The sequence below is a fragment of the Erpetoichthys calabaricus genome, chromosome 14, assembly GCF_900747795.2.
Source record: "Erpetoichthys calabaricus chromosome 14, fErpCal1.3, whole genome shotgun sequence".
NCBI lineage: Eukaryota > Metazoa > Chordata > Cladistia > Polypteriformes > Polypteridae > Erpetoichthys > Erpetoichthys calabaricus.
The window spans coordinates 14,998,471-15,016,237 of NC_041407.2; the positions used below are offsets into that span (position 1 = coordinate 14,998,471).

At 41.2% G+C, this 17,767-nt stretch overlaps 2 protein-coding genes across 6 annotated transcripts in view; one reads left to right on the forward strand and one right to left on the reverse strand.

Annotated features, from left to right (window-relative positions):
• The window catches only part of LOC114665186 (dynein axonemal intermediate chain 2-like), a 28,388-nt gene extending 19,018 nt beyond the window's left edge, over positions 1–9,370 (forward strand). Inside the window, exons 11-14 of the mRNA XM_028819611.2 lie at positions 692–838; positions 951–1,187; positions 1,980–2,021; positions 8,682–9,370. Coding sequence (XP_028675444.2) covers positions 692–838; positions 951–1,187; positions 1,980–2,021; positions 8,682–8,699 — 444 coding nt within the window. The 3' untranslated portion in view covers positions 8,700–9,370. The remainder of the gene's footprint in view (positions 1–691; positions 839–950; positions 1,188–1,979; positions 2,022–8,681) is intronic.
• aatkb (apoptosis-associated tyrosine kinase b) overlaps positions 1–17,767 on the reverse strand; it is a 770,376-nt gene that overhangs the window by 244,664 nt on the left and 507,945 nt on the right. The gene's annotated exons all lie outside the window — the stretch shown is intronic.

A 17,767-nucleotide genomic window follows, 5' to 3' on the forward strand; every position in this document is an offset into this window, starting at 1 on the left:
AGAGTCAAACGCAGCGGCTTCCCAAAACGCGGCGGCTTCCCAGAGTCAGTAGGTTGCACCCACACAACACAACCTGTTCACTACACTTGCTCTAATCCACTGTGCCAGTAATATAGATCACATAACGGTCACAGACTCAAACCCAGCGGCTTCCCCGACTCAGTGGCTGGCACACGAACACCACAACCTGTAAACTAAACATGCTGTGCTCCACTCTGCCAGCAGTTGGTGTCAGCAGAGGCAACGGAATCACGTCTCCACAAAATGAAACCGCTTTAGTACAGATATGCTTATGGAATTAAATGACATTTCCCCAGACGCACCCACCCTCCATGATATGTCATCCATCCAGATATCGGACAGAACACAAACTGATTTCCATTCTTGGATTTTTGATTCGCTAGCAAATCACGAGCTTACTTGTGTTATAGGAAATGTGGTGGGAATATAAAAGCAAGTTCTGGCAGCACATCTATTTCAGCTGCCCTTAGTGATGATGACATGGTTTTAGGATACAAGTGAGGCTTCCTGGTATTTTTGTGAGTGACAGCTGTTTAGATCAGAGATTGCAGTTTAAAGGTTCCCAGATTTAAGACATGGTTAGTAAACATTTGGTGCTTAGAGAGGCAATGGAGTGTAAGATGTCAATCACTAACATAAATCATTTTCTTTCTCTCTTCGTCTTGCTCAGGTGTGTGATGAGGCTCTGTACAGCCTGAGGGTCCAGGACAATGGACGCTTCCTCGCCTGTGGCTCCCATCTGGGCACAGCCACTCTGCTGGAGATCTCTTCTGGATTGTCCACCCTGCAGAGGAATGAGAAAGCCCTGGCTACTGCAGTAAGACTGGTCACCTATGAGAAGGGATGGGGGTTGTTAGGGAGAGGGTAGAGGGGTTAAACACTATTGCAGACCTGAAATAAAACTGGTGACTAAATCAAGGCTTCTGCAGATGTTCGAGCGCGAGACCAAACGCGAGAAGATCCTAGAGGCACGCCACCGTGAAATGCGGCTTAAGGAGCGCAGCCGCTCAGAGCAAGGCAAAGAGGAGGATGCAAAGGATGGTGAGACAGAGGAGAACCCTGAGGACTTGGTGGCACAGGCTGAGAAAACCTTCTTTGAGATTATAGAAGCTGAACGCAGGAAAAATGAAGAAGAGGAGCAGAAGATACAGGCTGAAATGAGCAAGGTGGGAAAAGAGGTGTAATAATAGATACATTTGAGACATGTACTCTCATTTATTTTATTGTTTCTTTGTTACAGATTGTTTTTGTTTTCCAAAATTAATTCCAAAGTTTAATTTTGGTACTATTTTAGTTTTGTTTACACGACGCCACTGTCTTGTGTCACGTGACCTCACTACTGCATTTGGCATGTCATGCTCATTATGTACTAAATTTGCGTTCTCCTTAGTGGAAAATCAACATTTCATTTTGTATGAATCTTTTAAGTTATCCCTAATATTAGATTTGGTTTTTTTTAACCTAACTTGCATTTTTACCCACGTCTTTTGATTATTATTTTTTTTCCCTGCTTGCCTGATGCATTTATGTCCTGTACTTAACCATCTCCTGGTCTTTTTCTTCTCTCACAATAATCCTCAGATGCTTGGGTATCTCTTACCAGGAGATAGTGAGGCACCATAGATCCAAAAGACCACTCGCAGCCAGTTGCAATTCAGTACCTTCAGAGGAACTTTTTCAAAACTATTAAAACTATCTTGTTTTGAACTCATGTACACTACAGGATCCATCTAAGCTTTGGGCTGCCAGCAGGTGGCACTGTGAGCACAATACTGCTTAGCTGCACTTTAATTCAATGGCTACATTGATTTTTTTTTTTTTTTACTGCCACTAGAATGTCATTGCTCTTTTTGCAATCTTCATTGAGCATTTTAGTTTGGGAACTGAACCAAAAGAAATATCCAGACCCGTTGTAGCGGTAGTTCTTAACTTTGCTCTGATTTCTCTGTTTAATTAAGGAGAAAGAGGACTCTGAAGAGAAGGAAATTGATGAGATGGAGGTACGTATATCATTTTGTTAGAATTATTTTCTTGATTATGGATAATTTGCAATTTCTTATTTAAACCATCAAAGGGGAAGTCTCTGATATCACTGATGCCTGAGAGAATGTGGCGTAAAATCTCATATGATTTACAATGGATTTAAAAAGTCTTCAGACCCCTTCACTTTCTGCACAATTTATTTTGTTGCAGATTTCATTTTAAATGGATAAATTTGCCATGTTTGTCCATCAATTTACCCTCAATAACCCATAAATACGAAGTGAACACATTTTCAGAAAAGTCTGCAAATTTATTTACAAAGTAATGAATTAAGCTGCGATGGGTTGGCACCCTGCAGACCCCCGTGACCCTGTGTTCAGATTCAGCGGGTTGGAAAATGGATGGATGGATGAATTAAGCGTCTGAATGCTATTATGAATTAGATTTCAGTTTCGATTTTTAATAAATTTGCAAACGTTTCTGAAAACATTTAACTTTGTAATTATGGGTTATTGAGTGTAGATTTAATGGGCAAAAATGGCAAATTTATGCATTAAAAATTAGTTCTACAACACAATAAATTGTGCAGAAAGTAAAGGCGTCTGAAAACTTTTGGAATTCATTGTATATATCTATACCTATACTTGTGAGTTCCACAAGTAAATAAATACAACTTCAACTACGTCCGAGTAGACTTTGATTTGTCTCTGGGTATACTTGACATGACCCAATTTCTGCCTTCTTTTGACCTCACTCTTCTCAAGGACTTGGCTGCACTGCATCCTTTCCTGTAATCCTTCAGTTTACCTCGCCTCCAAACTCTTAATATACTACTCAGTGACAAGGATCAAGGGTTTATCTTCCATTCTTAAGATCCAAGCTCATTCTTTATCAGAACAATGTTTCTGGTAGCCTTCACCTGAAAGCTAAAGTGCTAAAAAAGTGTAGTTCTATAAAATATCACTGAAAAGTCTTTTCGTGTTTTGTGCTGCTTAATTACAAAACGTCCTCAGACAAAATCAGCTTTCTCTCTAGCACTGATGGCATTACAGTTTACTGTGCATGTTTCACACGGTTAAATAGCTTCCTGTCACTAAAAGTGCTATACAGTTCAAAGACAGATGTCACTCTTAGGGCTGTGGGACTTTAACTTTGTGAAGTTAACCTACATGAGCATGCATCTTCATTCTCTCAATGACAATTTCCAAAATAGAAAATAGTAGCTTTATTATTTTGTAGCGGATTAAAACGCAGCTAAGATTCACACCATCAATAGGATGGTGATTTATTTATTTTTTTAGGTGGAGATACCAGGAACACACCCAGCCTCGGCTTGACTCACTCACACTCCCTCACAGAGACAAAAAAGCAACTGGTAATAAAACAGAAATTAAAGAACAAAATACGGTATAGGCAAACTACAATGATCTCCCCCTAGTTCCTTAAGCAATCACAAATTACTAACAAAAACCACACACGATGAAGTCCATGAACACGGCAACTGATGAAATGAAATAATGGAGGTAGATAGTCCAGAGATCAGCACGCTGTATGTGAATGTAAAGATAGTCCTACCGGTATTTCCAGATGAGATGATGACGTGCGAGTGGGATCAGGAGTGCTCCTTTCTTCGCAGGATGACAACAAATCCTCAAGACAGTCTTCATGTAGCAGGAAGACACCAGACAGTCCATACACCCAAAACAGGAGACAATCCAGGACAAAACAAGAATCCACTGGTAGTAAATGGGAAGGCAAACAGACAGACAACTCCAGACCCAAAACACAAAAGAGTTCTTCTCCTCTCTGTAGGACTGGCTTCCTTTTAAATCTTGTGCCGCCTCCTTATCCCCAGCAGCCCCTGCACCCTCAGCAGACGACCAATCAGAGCCACTGCTGGGTCTGGTGGGAGTTGAAGTTTCATTCCACAGTAGCACCACTACAATCCCCACCCCCATGCTGTGGTGTATGGCCAAACCAAGGCTTGAGGTTAGAGATGTTGACAGTGTCTACCTTTTTAGTCCCCAGAAACCCCCACTTTATTGAATAGGTTACAGGACCTTCTGCACTATCTTAGCTGGGCCGAACCAGTTGGAGCCAGTTTTGCTGTGAATTTGTCAGAGGCTTTGGTGAGGGGATGAGTCCTGATCCAGACTTTCTCCCCAACCGAGAATTGTACAGGCTTATGTCTCTGGTTGTACAATTGAGATTGCCTGGATTGGGACATCACCATCCTTTCCTTCACCCGTTGTGTAATTTGTTGTAAGAATCGATGTGTCTGGGGTCGGTGGATTGTGATTGAGTATTCTTTCCAGGGGGCCACTAAGTTGTCCGCCTAAAGCTAACAATGCAGGGTCTTCACCTGTAACCTCATGCACCCCCGTGTTCAATGCGAACCACAGCTCAGGCACCCACTTGGCCCAATCCTGATGGTAGTCTCCGACAAAGGATGCAATCATTGTCTTCAGGGTCTGGTTCACCCGCTCAGTGCGATTAGAATGGGGGTGATATGCTGTCATCTTCAGGTGAACCACCTCCCACTGTCTCTAAAACTCTTCAGCCACTGAGCTGGTAAACTGCGGGCCATGGTCTGTAATGAAGCTTTTCGGCACCCCCAAACACTATCAGCTAAATGTGCTCCACCCTGAAGGACAAGATATCTTCTTGGCTGTATCATTAACCATGGGCAATACCTCCACCCGTCGAGTAAAGTAGTCCACAACCACCATTAGGTAGGTCTTCCGGTCCTTACTTGCAGGAAATGGTCCCATAAGGTCCATACCTAGGCTCTCCCCTGGGGTAGTGATTGTTACTGCCTGAAGCTGTCCAGAGGGGAGACCAGCTGGGGTTTTGTAATGCTGACAGGTGGTACAAGTCTGGACATGGGTCCAGATGTCTTTGTGTATCATCCACAACCATGCCACCTCTGGGATGTTGAACAATGTCTTCATGTGTCCAAGATGACCACCGATCGGGCTATCATGGTATTATTGTAGGAACTTGGGCACTACCAACTGATAATAGTAATCCCGATCTTTTGTTGGTACACAGTGATAGAGTGCCCCTTGAAGTTCCCTATACTGCTTGTGGTCCCACCACCCCGAGCCCTCTCTCAGTCTCTGACATACAAGACTAGCAGCTTCAGGTTGAACCATGTCCTGCATGTTCAAGGGAAGATCAGGCCAAGGGTTAGAGACTGATACCGCACATATCATGGTGGTTGGGTCATGCACCTGTGACAGAGTATCAGGCAAAATGTTTGCACAGCCCTTTCGAAAGCACACCTTGAACGTAAATTGTTGGAGGCACAATACCCACCTGTTTAGCTTAGACGTGGTCTTTGGGCAATTGAATGCCCAGGTCAGAGCCTGATGGTCAGTGTAGATTTCAAATGATGTTCCCTACAGGTAGTGACACCATTTCTGCACGGCCCACACATCAGAGAGGCATTCCTTCTGAGTGGTTTAATAATTGTACACGGCACCCTGCAGTGATCATGAAGCATAAGCCACAAATCTTCCCCAACCCCGATTCATTTGAGAGAGGACGGCAACAAGTCCGAGGTCAGTTGCATCAGTGTGGACCTAAAAGGTTAAGGATGGATCAGGCTGTGCCAGGACTGGTGGTGATGTCAGTACCTTCTTGAGTTTCTTGAAGGAGTCCTGGCACACTGGCGACCATTCCCAAGGAGATCCCTTCCTCGGCAGCTGGAACAACAGGGCAGCGATGTTGGCAAGCCAGTGGACAAATCTGAGGAATCACCCAGCCATCCCCAAAAAGTGCTGGAGGCTTTTAACCTCCTGGGGCGCTGGGTAGTCCAAAATAGCCGTAATTTTCTTCGGGTCCACCCGGACCCCATGTGCAAACACCACATGGCCAAGGAGGGTCAGATGGTCTTGTAGAAATCTACACTTCTTGGTGTTGAGAGAAAGATGAGCCTTACAAAGTCTCTGGAAGATGTGGTCAAGGTCCTTTAGATGGTGTTGGACAGATGGGGAAAACACAATGATGTCATCTATATATAGAAAGCAGGTCTTCCCAATGATGCCCTTGCATTTTTAAGTCCAAAGGGCATCACCCAAAACTGGAACAACCCCTCCAGGTTTGATGATGGCGGTCTTCTCAATGCTACTCGTCCCCATCCTCACCTGCCAATACCCGGACTTCATATCTAGGGAGCTGAACACTGCCGCCCCATGCAAAGATTCCAAGATATCGTGGACGAGTGGCATGGGGTAAGCATCATTCAGGGTCTTCTTGTTCAACTTCTGATAGTACACACAGAATTGGTAGGTCCCATCGGGCTTTTAAACGAGAACCGCAGGGCTAGCCCACGGTGAGGTAGAAGGCTCAATGACTCTATCTGCCAACATCTGGTCAACCCACACCTTGATTATTCCTCTTTTCAGATGTGACACTCTGTAGGCTCTGTGCTGAACTGGGACTGGGTCAACTGTGTGGATGTGGTGACACACCACCTCAGTCCGACCCAGTTTGTCTGTCCACACAGAGTGCCACCTCCTAAGCAGTGGCTGAACAAGCTCCAGCTGTTCAAGAATTGCCTTCTTTAACTGGGTTAGGATCGTCAGCCAACTATGCGAGGTAATAATGCAAGTTAGGCCAGACCAGATTGCTTTCTGCCTTTGCCTCCAAACCGATGTACCTCACCCCCCGGCAACTCGTACTCCAGCCACGACAGATGGATGGTAAGCCCTACCCACACTAGTGAGTCCATTCCAAGTAATAAGGGCATTGACAGGTGATCATCTTCCAGGATTACCATGTTAGCATTAGAGTTTTATTCCTCCAACTAACAATAACATTCATTTTAAATTCAAAATGACAATATCCAATTATCTTTATTTTAAAGAGTCACATGAATAATTTATTAAAATGCTTTGAAGAAAACTGAGATTGCCAATTCAATCTGAACCTGGGTTCCTGGTGGAATGAGACTGCAGTGCTAACCATTATGCCAGTTGCCATATAAAATATTATTTTATAGTGCTTTTCACACCAGGATCACTCAGAACACTGCCCAAAATCAGCACTCAGTATTATTGAATAGAATTGCGGCCCAGTCCTTCCAACCCTCACAGCTCAAGTAATTTTGTTTGAATCCCAGCCCATTCGCAGTCTAAGACAGATTGAATGTTCTTGTGTTCTCGTGGGTCTTCTCCAGATACTCTGGTCTCCTTCAACATTAAAAAGACATGCAGGTTAAGTTGGCAGGTTTTAAGTGATTAGGTCCTTGAATGACTTGGCACTACATTCTGTGTTAAACCTGCATGGAAATGGCAGGATATACAGCTCAAATGAAAAAGAAGGTTTAGAAAATGGATGGACAAATTAATACTTATCATCCATTCATTCCTTTTTATTTTTTTTTAACTTGTTTATTCAGTCTGCAGTCTGGGAGCCAGAGCCTATTCTGGCACCACTGAACACAATGCAGGAACCAACATTAGAGTATGTAAATTTCAAAACACACTCATCCATAGCAGGAGATGGTCCTGATACAACTTGTACTTAAAAAGATGAAGGTACATTGGCGACTGGAGATCTGCTCCTGTGCAGTGTGGGCAAACACTGAAGCCAAAGCATATCCTGCCGTATTGTTTAAGTGATGCTTTGGAGATAGTTACTCCATGAGCACTGGAATGAGTGAGGATATGGGCACAGGTAGATGGGCAGAAGAAGTTCCTCAGAGCATGAGGTGGTGACCAAACATGTCCATGTGAAACAGGTGAGATGTTGCACTGTATTGTGGTGGGCAGACAGTCTTGGAAACATTTGGAGTGCTTGGCACTTTAAAATAAAAAGGTCAGGAATACAGGAACATTAGGTGGAATTTTGGTGGCACAGCCCCAACAATGTCATAGGCCATCTGAGCCTTGGGTGGGGTATAAAGAGCACTCCCTGCCAGTGGCCCAATGAGCTCTGAGTGGAATAGGAAGAGGAAGAGTAAGAGAGAGATTTGATGTTTTAGAGGGTGGACAAGTGCCCAGCACCACCTCACTATGAACACCTACATAAAGCCTGCTAGGATTTTGTTTGGAGTTAAAAGCATTTTGACTGTTAATATTTTGTTTGTTGGTCATCCCTACCTTGCATGTTTTGGTCAATTAAAGCCACTCCTTTTGGTCTTGTTTTTATTATAATATTAGGATAGTGCGCACAGATCTCCCAGTCCCATCATGGTACTGTATATATTGATGCCATTGGATAATTACCCTGAGATTTACATTTTGAACCTGCAAATTTACAGATTTATTTGGCATATGCTGTCTATTTGAAGAAGTCCGAGGGAAAAATAGAGAAGTTGAGTACTTTTGTTTGAGGAAAATATACTACATTACTTGGAAGCATTTACTTTGTTGTACACACTAATGTCCAAAAACATTTTAACAGTTTTACCTATTCTGATCTCCTTGTCTGATATTAATTGATCAGTAAAATAAGATATCCGACAATACAAAATAATCCTACAGCAGAAGGAGAAAAATAAAAAAAATATTTATATTGTTCAGATGTTTACCTCTATGGTGGATTTAACTAAGAGATGCATTGTTTTTAACTCACCTTTCAAATGAAAAATAGAACCTCATTTTACCCCGCCTGGTTAGCTATCTGTGGGTCTAATCTTAATTTGACTTTTAATTTTCCATTCTATGCAGGATAAACATGAAGAATGAGTTGAAAGAACAAGTCGAAGGAGAAAAGACTGGCACTGTTACTTAGGATCGATGCTCAAAGAACAGCATACACCTTGAGGGAAAATCATTATTTCCCTTTATGTTACTTAATGCTGCTTGTGGGTAACAGATTATTGAGAAATCATGAGGACCTTTTTTGGAGACTGCAGTTATCATATTAAGATAGAAAATGTGTATAGATGGATATTTTGCAAGTACTTTACTCAATATTTATAAAATAATAGAAAAACCATCAGGCTTTCTGCAATTCCATCACATGCCCAAGAGGAGATCAAACTCTACTCTACTCATTTCTCTTTCAGTTTTTTGTAATTAAGAGGCATTATCAAAACTCCAGATAACCATAGGTTTATATTAACTTGTGCATTTTGATTCTAAATACGAGAGTCACTGAATGAATAAAACAAGGGAAGGTGACCACCTGGAGAAATTCATCTTGAGGATGAGAAAATGAAAAAGACTCAACTGGAATGAGGAGTATTGAATTATTAAAATGTTAGTGTCCTAGCAAAACAGCTGTGGGTTCTTTCTACAAGAATGACCACCAGCTTTTACAGCGAATTGCAGGTACTTCATTTTGGATGGACAACATCTGAATAAGCCAAGTAGTTACGAAAGATCCATTAAAAAAAACAAATGCAGAACATGATGGCTATGCTGTTGCTTTTTCTTAAATTTCAATTTTGTCGAGATCAGGCCTGTTTATTAACTCGTACTCTATTTACACATGATCTCCTACTTTCATCTTGTTTCTAGTTCTTGCCATTCTTCTTGCCCTTACCTGTTTTTCCGGCCTTGGCCTATGGATTTTAGTTGCATCTTTGTACCAACCCTTTCTTGAATCATCAAATTCAGAGTATACTTTGAAACCATGCCTAACTGAACGTCACTTTTACAGTACATTTAAACGGGCACACTGCACCAGCCACTCAATCAATGATGCTAGAAGAGTGTCCATCAGAGAAGAATACATCTCCAGTGAAGGCTAACACTGTGCCCAGACAGATAGAGGAAGTGAGGTAATATTTATTTATCCATATTACTAACCAAGAATGGTAAACCAGAAGGCACAGACGCAGGTCTCGGTAAACCAGAAGGCACAGACGCAGGTACACGGCGATGGACCCAGGAGACACAGTGCGCAGGCGCCTACAGCGCGCGTCTCATAAACCGCAAGCAAAGTCTGATCCACTGCGAACGAAGGAGTCACGGCTCAAAAAACGAAAGAGCTCAACTAATATAAATAAGACATGAAGCAACAATGCACCCATAGCTAAAGACTAACGACACAGCCACACAGAAAAGAGGATTCTGCACTGCACCCCAGAGTCAAACGGAAGACACTACGGGGTCCGCAAAGGTCCACAAAGATAGTACAGAAGGTGCGAGAAAATACTAATGGCGCAGGCGCCTACAACGCGCTTCTGAACTAAACGTCCACACTACACAGTATGGTCCGGGTAATAAGAATAAACGAACTCTCTGTATTAAACGTACGGCATCCTCACACGTCCAAACCATATAGCATATGTGAATCACATTACAGTGATACATTATTAACAGTACAACCACAGAAAACGCTCCATATTAACAGTAAGTGCAATTATCCATATTACTAACGGTAGACAATGGATAACTAATGGAGTCACTGTCACGGATCCAAAACGATCCAGGTCAACTAACGGAGCTACAAAAGCGAGCCCGCATGAATAAAAAAAATAAACGTAGGCGCCTACAACGCGCGTCTGAAACCGCGGAAGCAAAACTGTCTCGGCTCCAAAACCAAACAGCTCGACTAACGGAGCTACAAAAACGAGCCCGCATGGACAAATACAATGTACATAGATGCCTACAACGTGCGTCTGAAACTGCGGAAGCAAAGCAGGCACGGGTTCAAAACGAAAGACCACAACTTACGGAGATACAAAAACGAGCCCGCCTGGATAAAATCAATGAACACAGGCGCCTACAACGCGCTTCTCAAACAGCGCAACCAAAGGAGTCACGGCTCCAAAACGAAACATCTCAACTAACGGACATACAGAAGCGAGCCCGCCTGAATACAATTAATGAACGTAGGCGCCTACAACGCGCCTCTCAAACAGCAGAGTCATTAGATAAACGGCAAAGAAAGGAACGACAGACGGCCGCTAAACAATTCCTCTAATTAGCTGACAACACATTCTGTAATGAGTCCACTATTAGTGAACATTCATTAGGATTAATGAATATACAGTACTTCCTTTGTTCGTCATCTACACCTTTACACTCCAATATATCTCATACATTCATCAATGTATTTCGGGTTACCCAACACCAGGGGTAGGCGAGCGAAGCGAGCAGGGGGCAGAGCCCCCATGTATGGAAGATTGGAAATATATACTTTAGTATTACAATTTTCAGTGCATTAATAGATTTAAAAGATGATACTTTGTACAACATTATTGTGCCTAAGCATGAGAAGGAAATTCGCTTCATATAGAATCTTTGATATTAAGGATAGTTACTCTGCTGTTTCAAGAAAGCAGTCAATTTAAATTATGAATAACTGAATAACAGTGAATCTGTTAAGAATGAAGACAGTACTCTTTAGTGTTTAAGCACCAATATCATTTGTTCATAAGAGTTGTGAGATCACAGTGCCCCATTGACAACAAGTAGCTCTCTAACTCTAACCTCAGAAAGGCTTCTCTTTAAAATTGTCAGTCAGTCATTATCCATCCCGCTATATCCTAACACAGGGTCATGGGGGTCTGCTGGAGCCAATCCCAGCCAGCACAGGGCGCAAGGCAGGAACAAATCCCGGGCAGGGCGCTAGCCCACTGCAGGACACACACACACACACTAGGGACAATTTAGGACCACCAATGTACCTAACCTGCATGTCTTTGGACTGTGGGTTGAAACTGGAGCACCCGGAGGAAACCCATGCAGACACGGGGAGAACATGCAAACTCCATGCAGGGAGGACCCGGGAAGCGAACCCAGGTCTCCTTTTTAAAATTGTAATGTATACAAAAATTTAATTCAGAAAAGCATTTAAGACCTTTTAGAACACAACCTAAATCATTTTATCTAATTACTTCAGCTTTTGATTATATGGCATACAGTAAACATATCAGTGAAACATTTGAAGTTCATTCTTAAAAGTTCTCCTGAACTCAGCTGCTGTTTGAGTTATTAATTTCTAAAGGCAAAATCAGCAGCTCTACATCCGACATGCAATAATTCTAAATTGGGTGAAGGAGAAAAGTTAAATATATATAAATTTGTTTTCCCACAAATTAAAGCCACTATAGATTAAGATTCAAAGGTTAAGGTTTTTCTTTATTACCAAAAAAAATGACAATATTTGAATAATGTGTAATGTTTTAGAAATCAATATTAAACAAGAACCTTCTATAATATTCTAAATAACTCCACATCTGAAAAAGTCTAGAGGGCACTTTATATGATTAAGAAGGTTTCAAAGTTCTCACCCAGACATAAGCTCACACTCCTATAACTGGTGCAGTGCTGTGGATAATAATTTGTGTAAACCACTACCCCAACTCCTCTCCAGGATGACTGGTTATGACCCACTGTGATATCTTCTAGTTAAGGTCAGGATTACTCCCAGTACACGAGCACCAGTCCATTTGCATCAACACCAACAGCTTTGGCGACCTGTCTGCTTAAACACTGGATTATAAAGCTGCCCATTTCTACGCCTCTCTCCGTTTCCTGCGTAACAGGACAGTGACATTTTAGAATCCACAGCATTCATCCACAGACTTGTGAGTCTGATGCTTTATACTGGAAATAAAATTAAATTCTTTAGTAAAATTTTCTCAGAGCATGAAATACACGTTTCTGCAAGATAGCTCAGCTTGTAAATTGGTTTTCATATTGTGGGCTACAAAATAATTTTATTATTTAAAATGTTATTGTGTTTTTTTTTATCATAAATGACTGAACATTCACCACATTGTTGCATTCCATCCATCCATCCATAATGCAATATATGAGCCCAGTTTTACATATGAGGCCACTAATTCAAAGTCTGAAAATACTAACACTGCATTGCACAGTCCTGGGGGACCCCTGTGGCTGAAGTTTTAGGCCAATCAGTTTCACAAGCAGTGAAATATTCTCACTTTTATTTGCTCTTATTGTTCAGTTAGCTGGGTTTTTTTATGTGTTTGCCACATATTTAAAACCTTAGGTTTCTTTTATCATCTCCTTTTTAAGATATTCTTTTACTGTAGCATTAATTCTATCCCAAGTGGTGACGATTACCAACAAGCAGTGTCAACAGAGCACAAATGCTTAATGCAAAGGAAAAAAATGTCCCAAGTAATTGTGAAATTAGTTGGAATAAAAATCTGTAGCCAATAAGATCATGGAGGTTCAGATCAGAATTTAAGAAACTGGCCACCAGAGGTCGCCGAAACACTGAAAAACCAAAACTCTGAGTCAGAGGCAGAATTAGTACAAATGCATTATTTATATATTAGTACTAGTAGTAACAGTAGACCGCATACTCTCTAGAGGCATGATAAACAAGAATGTTGTAAAATACATCTTTGCCTCACATACTACTTTCTCCTGTTCCTCTATGAAACACTGCAGGATAGACTCTGATTTGATATACTTTGTTAATCCCCAACAGGAAAATTATTTTTTCACATGACTGGGATATACAGTTAGGTCCATAAATATTTGGACAGAGACAACTTTTTTCTAATTTTGGTTCTGTACATTACCACAATGAATTTGAAATGAAACAACTCAGATGCAGTTGAAGTGCAGACTTTCAGCTTTAATTCAGTGGGGAGAACAAAACGATTGCATAAAAATGTGAGGCAACTAAAGCATTTTTTGAACACAATCCCTTCATTTCAGGGGCTCAAAAGTGTAGTGTACTGTGTAATGTGAATGTAGGAGGGAAACACACAAAGATATAATGAGAAATGTGCAAGCTACCCATGAGCAAAGAGCAGACCAGAAAGTGAATTTAGGAGCACTGAGGCTGCAGAGCTAATTACTGTCCTGCTGTGTCACTCTTGTTTATTCCACAACTTTTAATTTTGTGAACTGTACTCAATAATAATAATAATAATTGTCTTTCATGAGCTGCATGGATCCAGTTCACTGTGGCAGTTGTATTTTAGCAAAATCATAAATGTCACCCTGATCTACATAAAAAGTAAATTGAGCTGAGTCGACCAATGTCAGAACAGTTAAGTTGCCTTTTGTAGACATGTTTGTTTTATTTTCAGTCTCTGTATTTTTCTCTTTCTTTAATTGGCAGCTAATCATACTGTATTGTGCTAATATATTACTGCACACCTAAATTATCATTATTATTATTATTGTATGCCAGTGTGGCAGCACAGTAGCTAGTGCTGCTGTCTTGTAGCTCCAAGGACCCAAGTTTGAATCATGGCATAGCCACTCTAAGTGGGATTTGCATGTCCATATCATTTTTTTTTTTCAAACCATGAGCTTGCACCCATACCCTAAAAACAAGTTAAACTGTTTGTTGACTTCACATTGACCCGATCAATGTGGGGATGGATGTATGTGTGTGTGTGAGTGTGGCCTGTGACAGACTTGAGTCCTGTATAGGATAGTTCCTGCTGAATGCCTCATTCTGCTGCTAAATGCACAGGCTCTTTAAACCATAAAATGAACCAAGAAACTGGATAAATGTTAGGAATATACCATACCATTAATAAATCCATTTAATTCAATTATGGGTCACTGGATGTAAGACAGGACAAGGCCCTTTGACAAAAACTCTCAAACTGGACTAGTTTATAATACCCAGATATGTGCTATTTAGCTTAATTGGTTATGTGGGAGGAAAATTAAAAGCCCCCAGAGAAAAACTCACACAGACACTGGAAGAACTGGCTGTTGGATTTGATCCTATGATGCTTGATTTGTGAGGCAGGACCACCACTTAAGAAAAAGTATATTTATTTGTGTATATATGTATGTGTGTGCATGCATTGACAGATTGTACAGAGTTATGAAATTCGTGGAATATTTTTGTGCTTTACTGTAACTAAGCTGTATTGGAAAACCAATAGAAGGGTGCACATACAACCATCCATATTTTGTACTTGCTTAGTGAATTCAGTCAGTAGATAAATGTTTAGTTAATAGGTAATACAGTTTCTCCACTTTAATAAAGGTAAATCATTTGTTTTCTGCATTATACCCACTTTAAATAGCATGCAAAATGCAAAATACTTTCAAATATATGATTAATTATAAGAATCTGTTATTTTACCAAAATAAACACAAAATTCATGTTAAATGAAATCTAGATATATAATGTATCAATAATCAAACATACCAGAAATGTAGAAAATATACAGTACTGTGCTAAAGTTTTAGGCAGGTGTGAAAAAAATGCTGTAAACAAAGAATGTTTTCAAAAATGGAAGTGTTAATCATTTACTTTCATCAATCAACAAAAAAAATACAGTGAATGAACAAAAGAGAAATCTAAATCAAATCAATATTTGGTGTGACCACCCTTTGCCTTCAAAACAGCATCAATTCTTCTAGGTACACTTGCACACAGTTTTTGAAGGAACTCGGCTGGTAGGTTGTTCCACACATCTTGGAGAACTAACCACAGATCTGTGGATGTAGGCTTCCTCACATCCTTCTGTCTCTTCATGTAAACCCAGACACACTCGATGATGTTGAGATCAGGGCTCTGTGGGGGCCATACCATCACTTCCAGGACTTCTTGTTCTTCTTTACGCTGAAGATAGTTCTTAATGACTTTGGCTGTATGTTTGGGGTCGTTGTCCTGCTGCAGAATAAATTTGGGGACAATCATACGCCTCCCTGATGGTAGTGCATGATGGATAAGTATCTGCCTGTATTTCTCAGCATTGAGAACACCATTAATCCTGACAAAATCTCCAACTCCATTTGCAGAAATGCAGCCCCAAATGTTCAAGGAACCTCCACCATGCTTCACTGTTGCCTGCAGACACTCATTATTGTACCGCTCTCCAGCCATTCGACGAACAAACTGCCTTCTGCTACAGCCAAATATTTCACATTTTGACTCCTCAGTCCAGAGCACCTGCTGCCATTTTTCTGCACCCCAGTTCCTATGTTTTTGTGCATACTTGAGTCACTTGGCCTTGTTTCCACGTCGGAGGTATGGCTTTTTGGCTGCAACTCTTCCATGAAGGCCACTTCTGGCCAGACTACTCCGGACAGTAGATGGGTGTACCTGGGTCTCACTGGTTTCTGCCAGTTCTGAGCTGATGGCACTGCTGGACATCTTCCGATTTTGAAGGGTAATAAGCTTGATGTGTCTTTCATCTGCTGCACTAAGTTTCCTTGGCCGATCTGTCTATGATCCTCAACGTTGCCCGTTTCTTTGTGCTTCTTCAAAAGAGCTTGAACAGCACATCTTGAAACCCCAGTCTGCTTTGTAATCTTTGTCTGGGAGAGACCTTGCCGATGCAGTATAACTACCTTGTGTCTTGTTGCTGTGCTCAATCTTGCCGTGACATGAAACTGTCTTCCACAACCTCACCTTGGTAGCAGAGTTTGGCTGTTCCTCACCCAGTTTTAAGCCTCCTACACAGCTGTTTCTGTTTCAGTTAATGACTGTGTTTCAACCTACGTGTGACATTGATGATCATTAGCACCTGTTTGGTAGAATTGGTTGATCAAACACCTGACTAGAATCCTACAAAATCCCTGACTTTGTGCAAGTGGACCTATAAGAATTGATGCTGGTTTGAAGACAAAAGGTAGGAACACCAAATATTGATTTGATTTAGATTTTTCTTTTGTTTGCTCACTTTGCATTTTGTAAATTGATAACGATAAACAATCATTATTTATATTTCTGAAAGCATTCTTTGTTTACAGCATTTTTTCACACCTGCCTAAGACTTTTGCACAGTACTGTACATGCTTAACATTTGTATTTCTGCAAAGAAAGGAAACAGCTGTGGACAGGGTACCAGTCTGATGCAGGACCCACTTTCCCATTGGGATTACTATCTATCTATCTATCTATCATACATATCCCACATGGGCAATTTAGAATCACCGGTCAACCTAATCAGCCTGCCTTTGGGCATGTTGGAAGAAAACCTATTAAGGGAACATGTAAACGCCACATGGACAACGCCTCAGTGTTGGATTCAAACCTAGGATGCGGTATCTGTGCTACCAACTGCACCACCATGACACCCAAGGTGTAAAACAGACATGGCCACGATCATACTGTTGATGATACATCCTAAATGTTCCTTTAGAATTGGGACAGAAAATGCCGTCTGTTATGTTTTTTTTTCATCTTCTACTTCGTGTATACTGCAAATGGAACATTTGTATATATGTGTGTGTGATGGGGTGACTGACAGAAAAATGTTCACAAGGTGTGCTGAGCTCTGCATTCCGGACACCCCTGGAACTTTCTCGTTGCACCCAAGTCCAGAAAGTTTTGTTTTTGAGAAAGCAGGTGGAGACCCCTCAGGGCATTATACATTCAGCTTCGCAGATAGTATCGGAAGGACAGAAGAGTACATGGCACTCTAAATGAATAGAATAGTCTGTGACTGTCACTTTTATTGGGCGTTCCCCACTACTTTGACTGCTAAAAGTTCGAATGTGAATCATTTGTTGTTAAATAAACGTGCACATTACAGCTCTTTTAACTACCATTAAGTGTGTGTCCTGCTCTTCCCATCTTGGTGCTTGTTACAATACGATTGAGGAAATAAGTGGCAGACTTCGACACATATGACTGAAAAACTGAATTGGTTTGCTAATGGATCGTCGTCAGATTTACACACCAAGGTGCCGAACGGGTTGCGTGGTCCTTTTAACTGTCTTGTTTAAGTAATGTTCACATGTACCTAGAACTTCTGATAAAATTGTCCTGCAACCGAAATTGCTATTTAATATGCAAAATGCATCACCAGCCAGCTTCGACTGTCGGTCAGGATCACTTAGCCAATTACATTTTTGTAAAGTCACAGAGGCGTGGCTTAACAAGTAATAAGCTCCGTAGT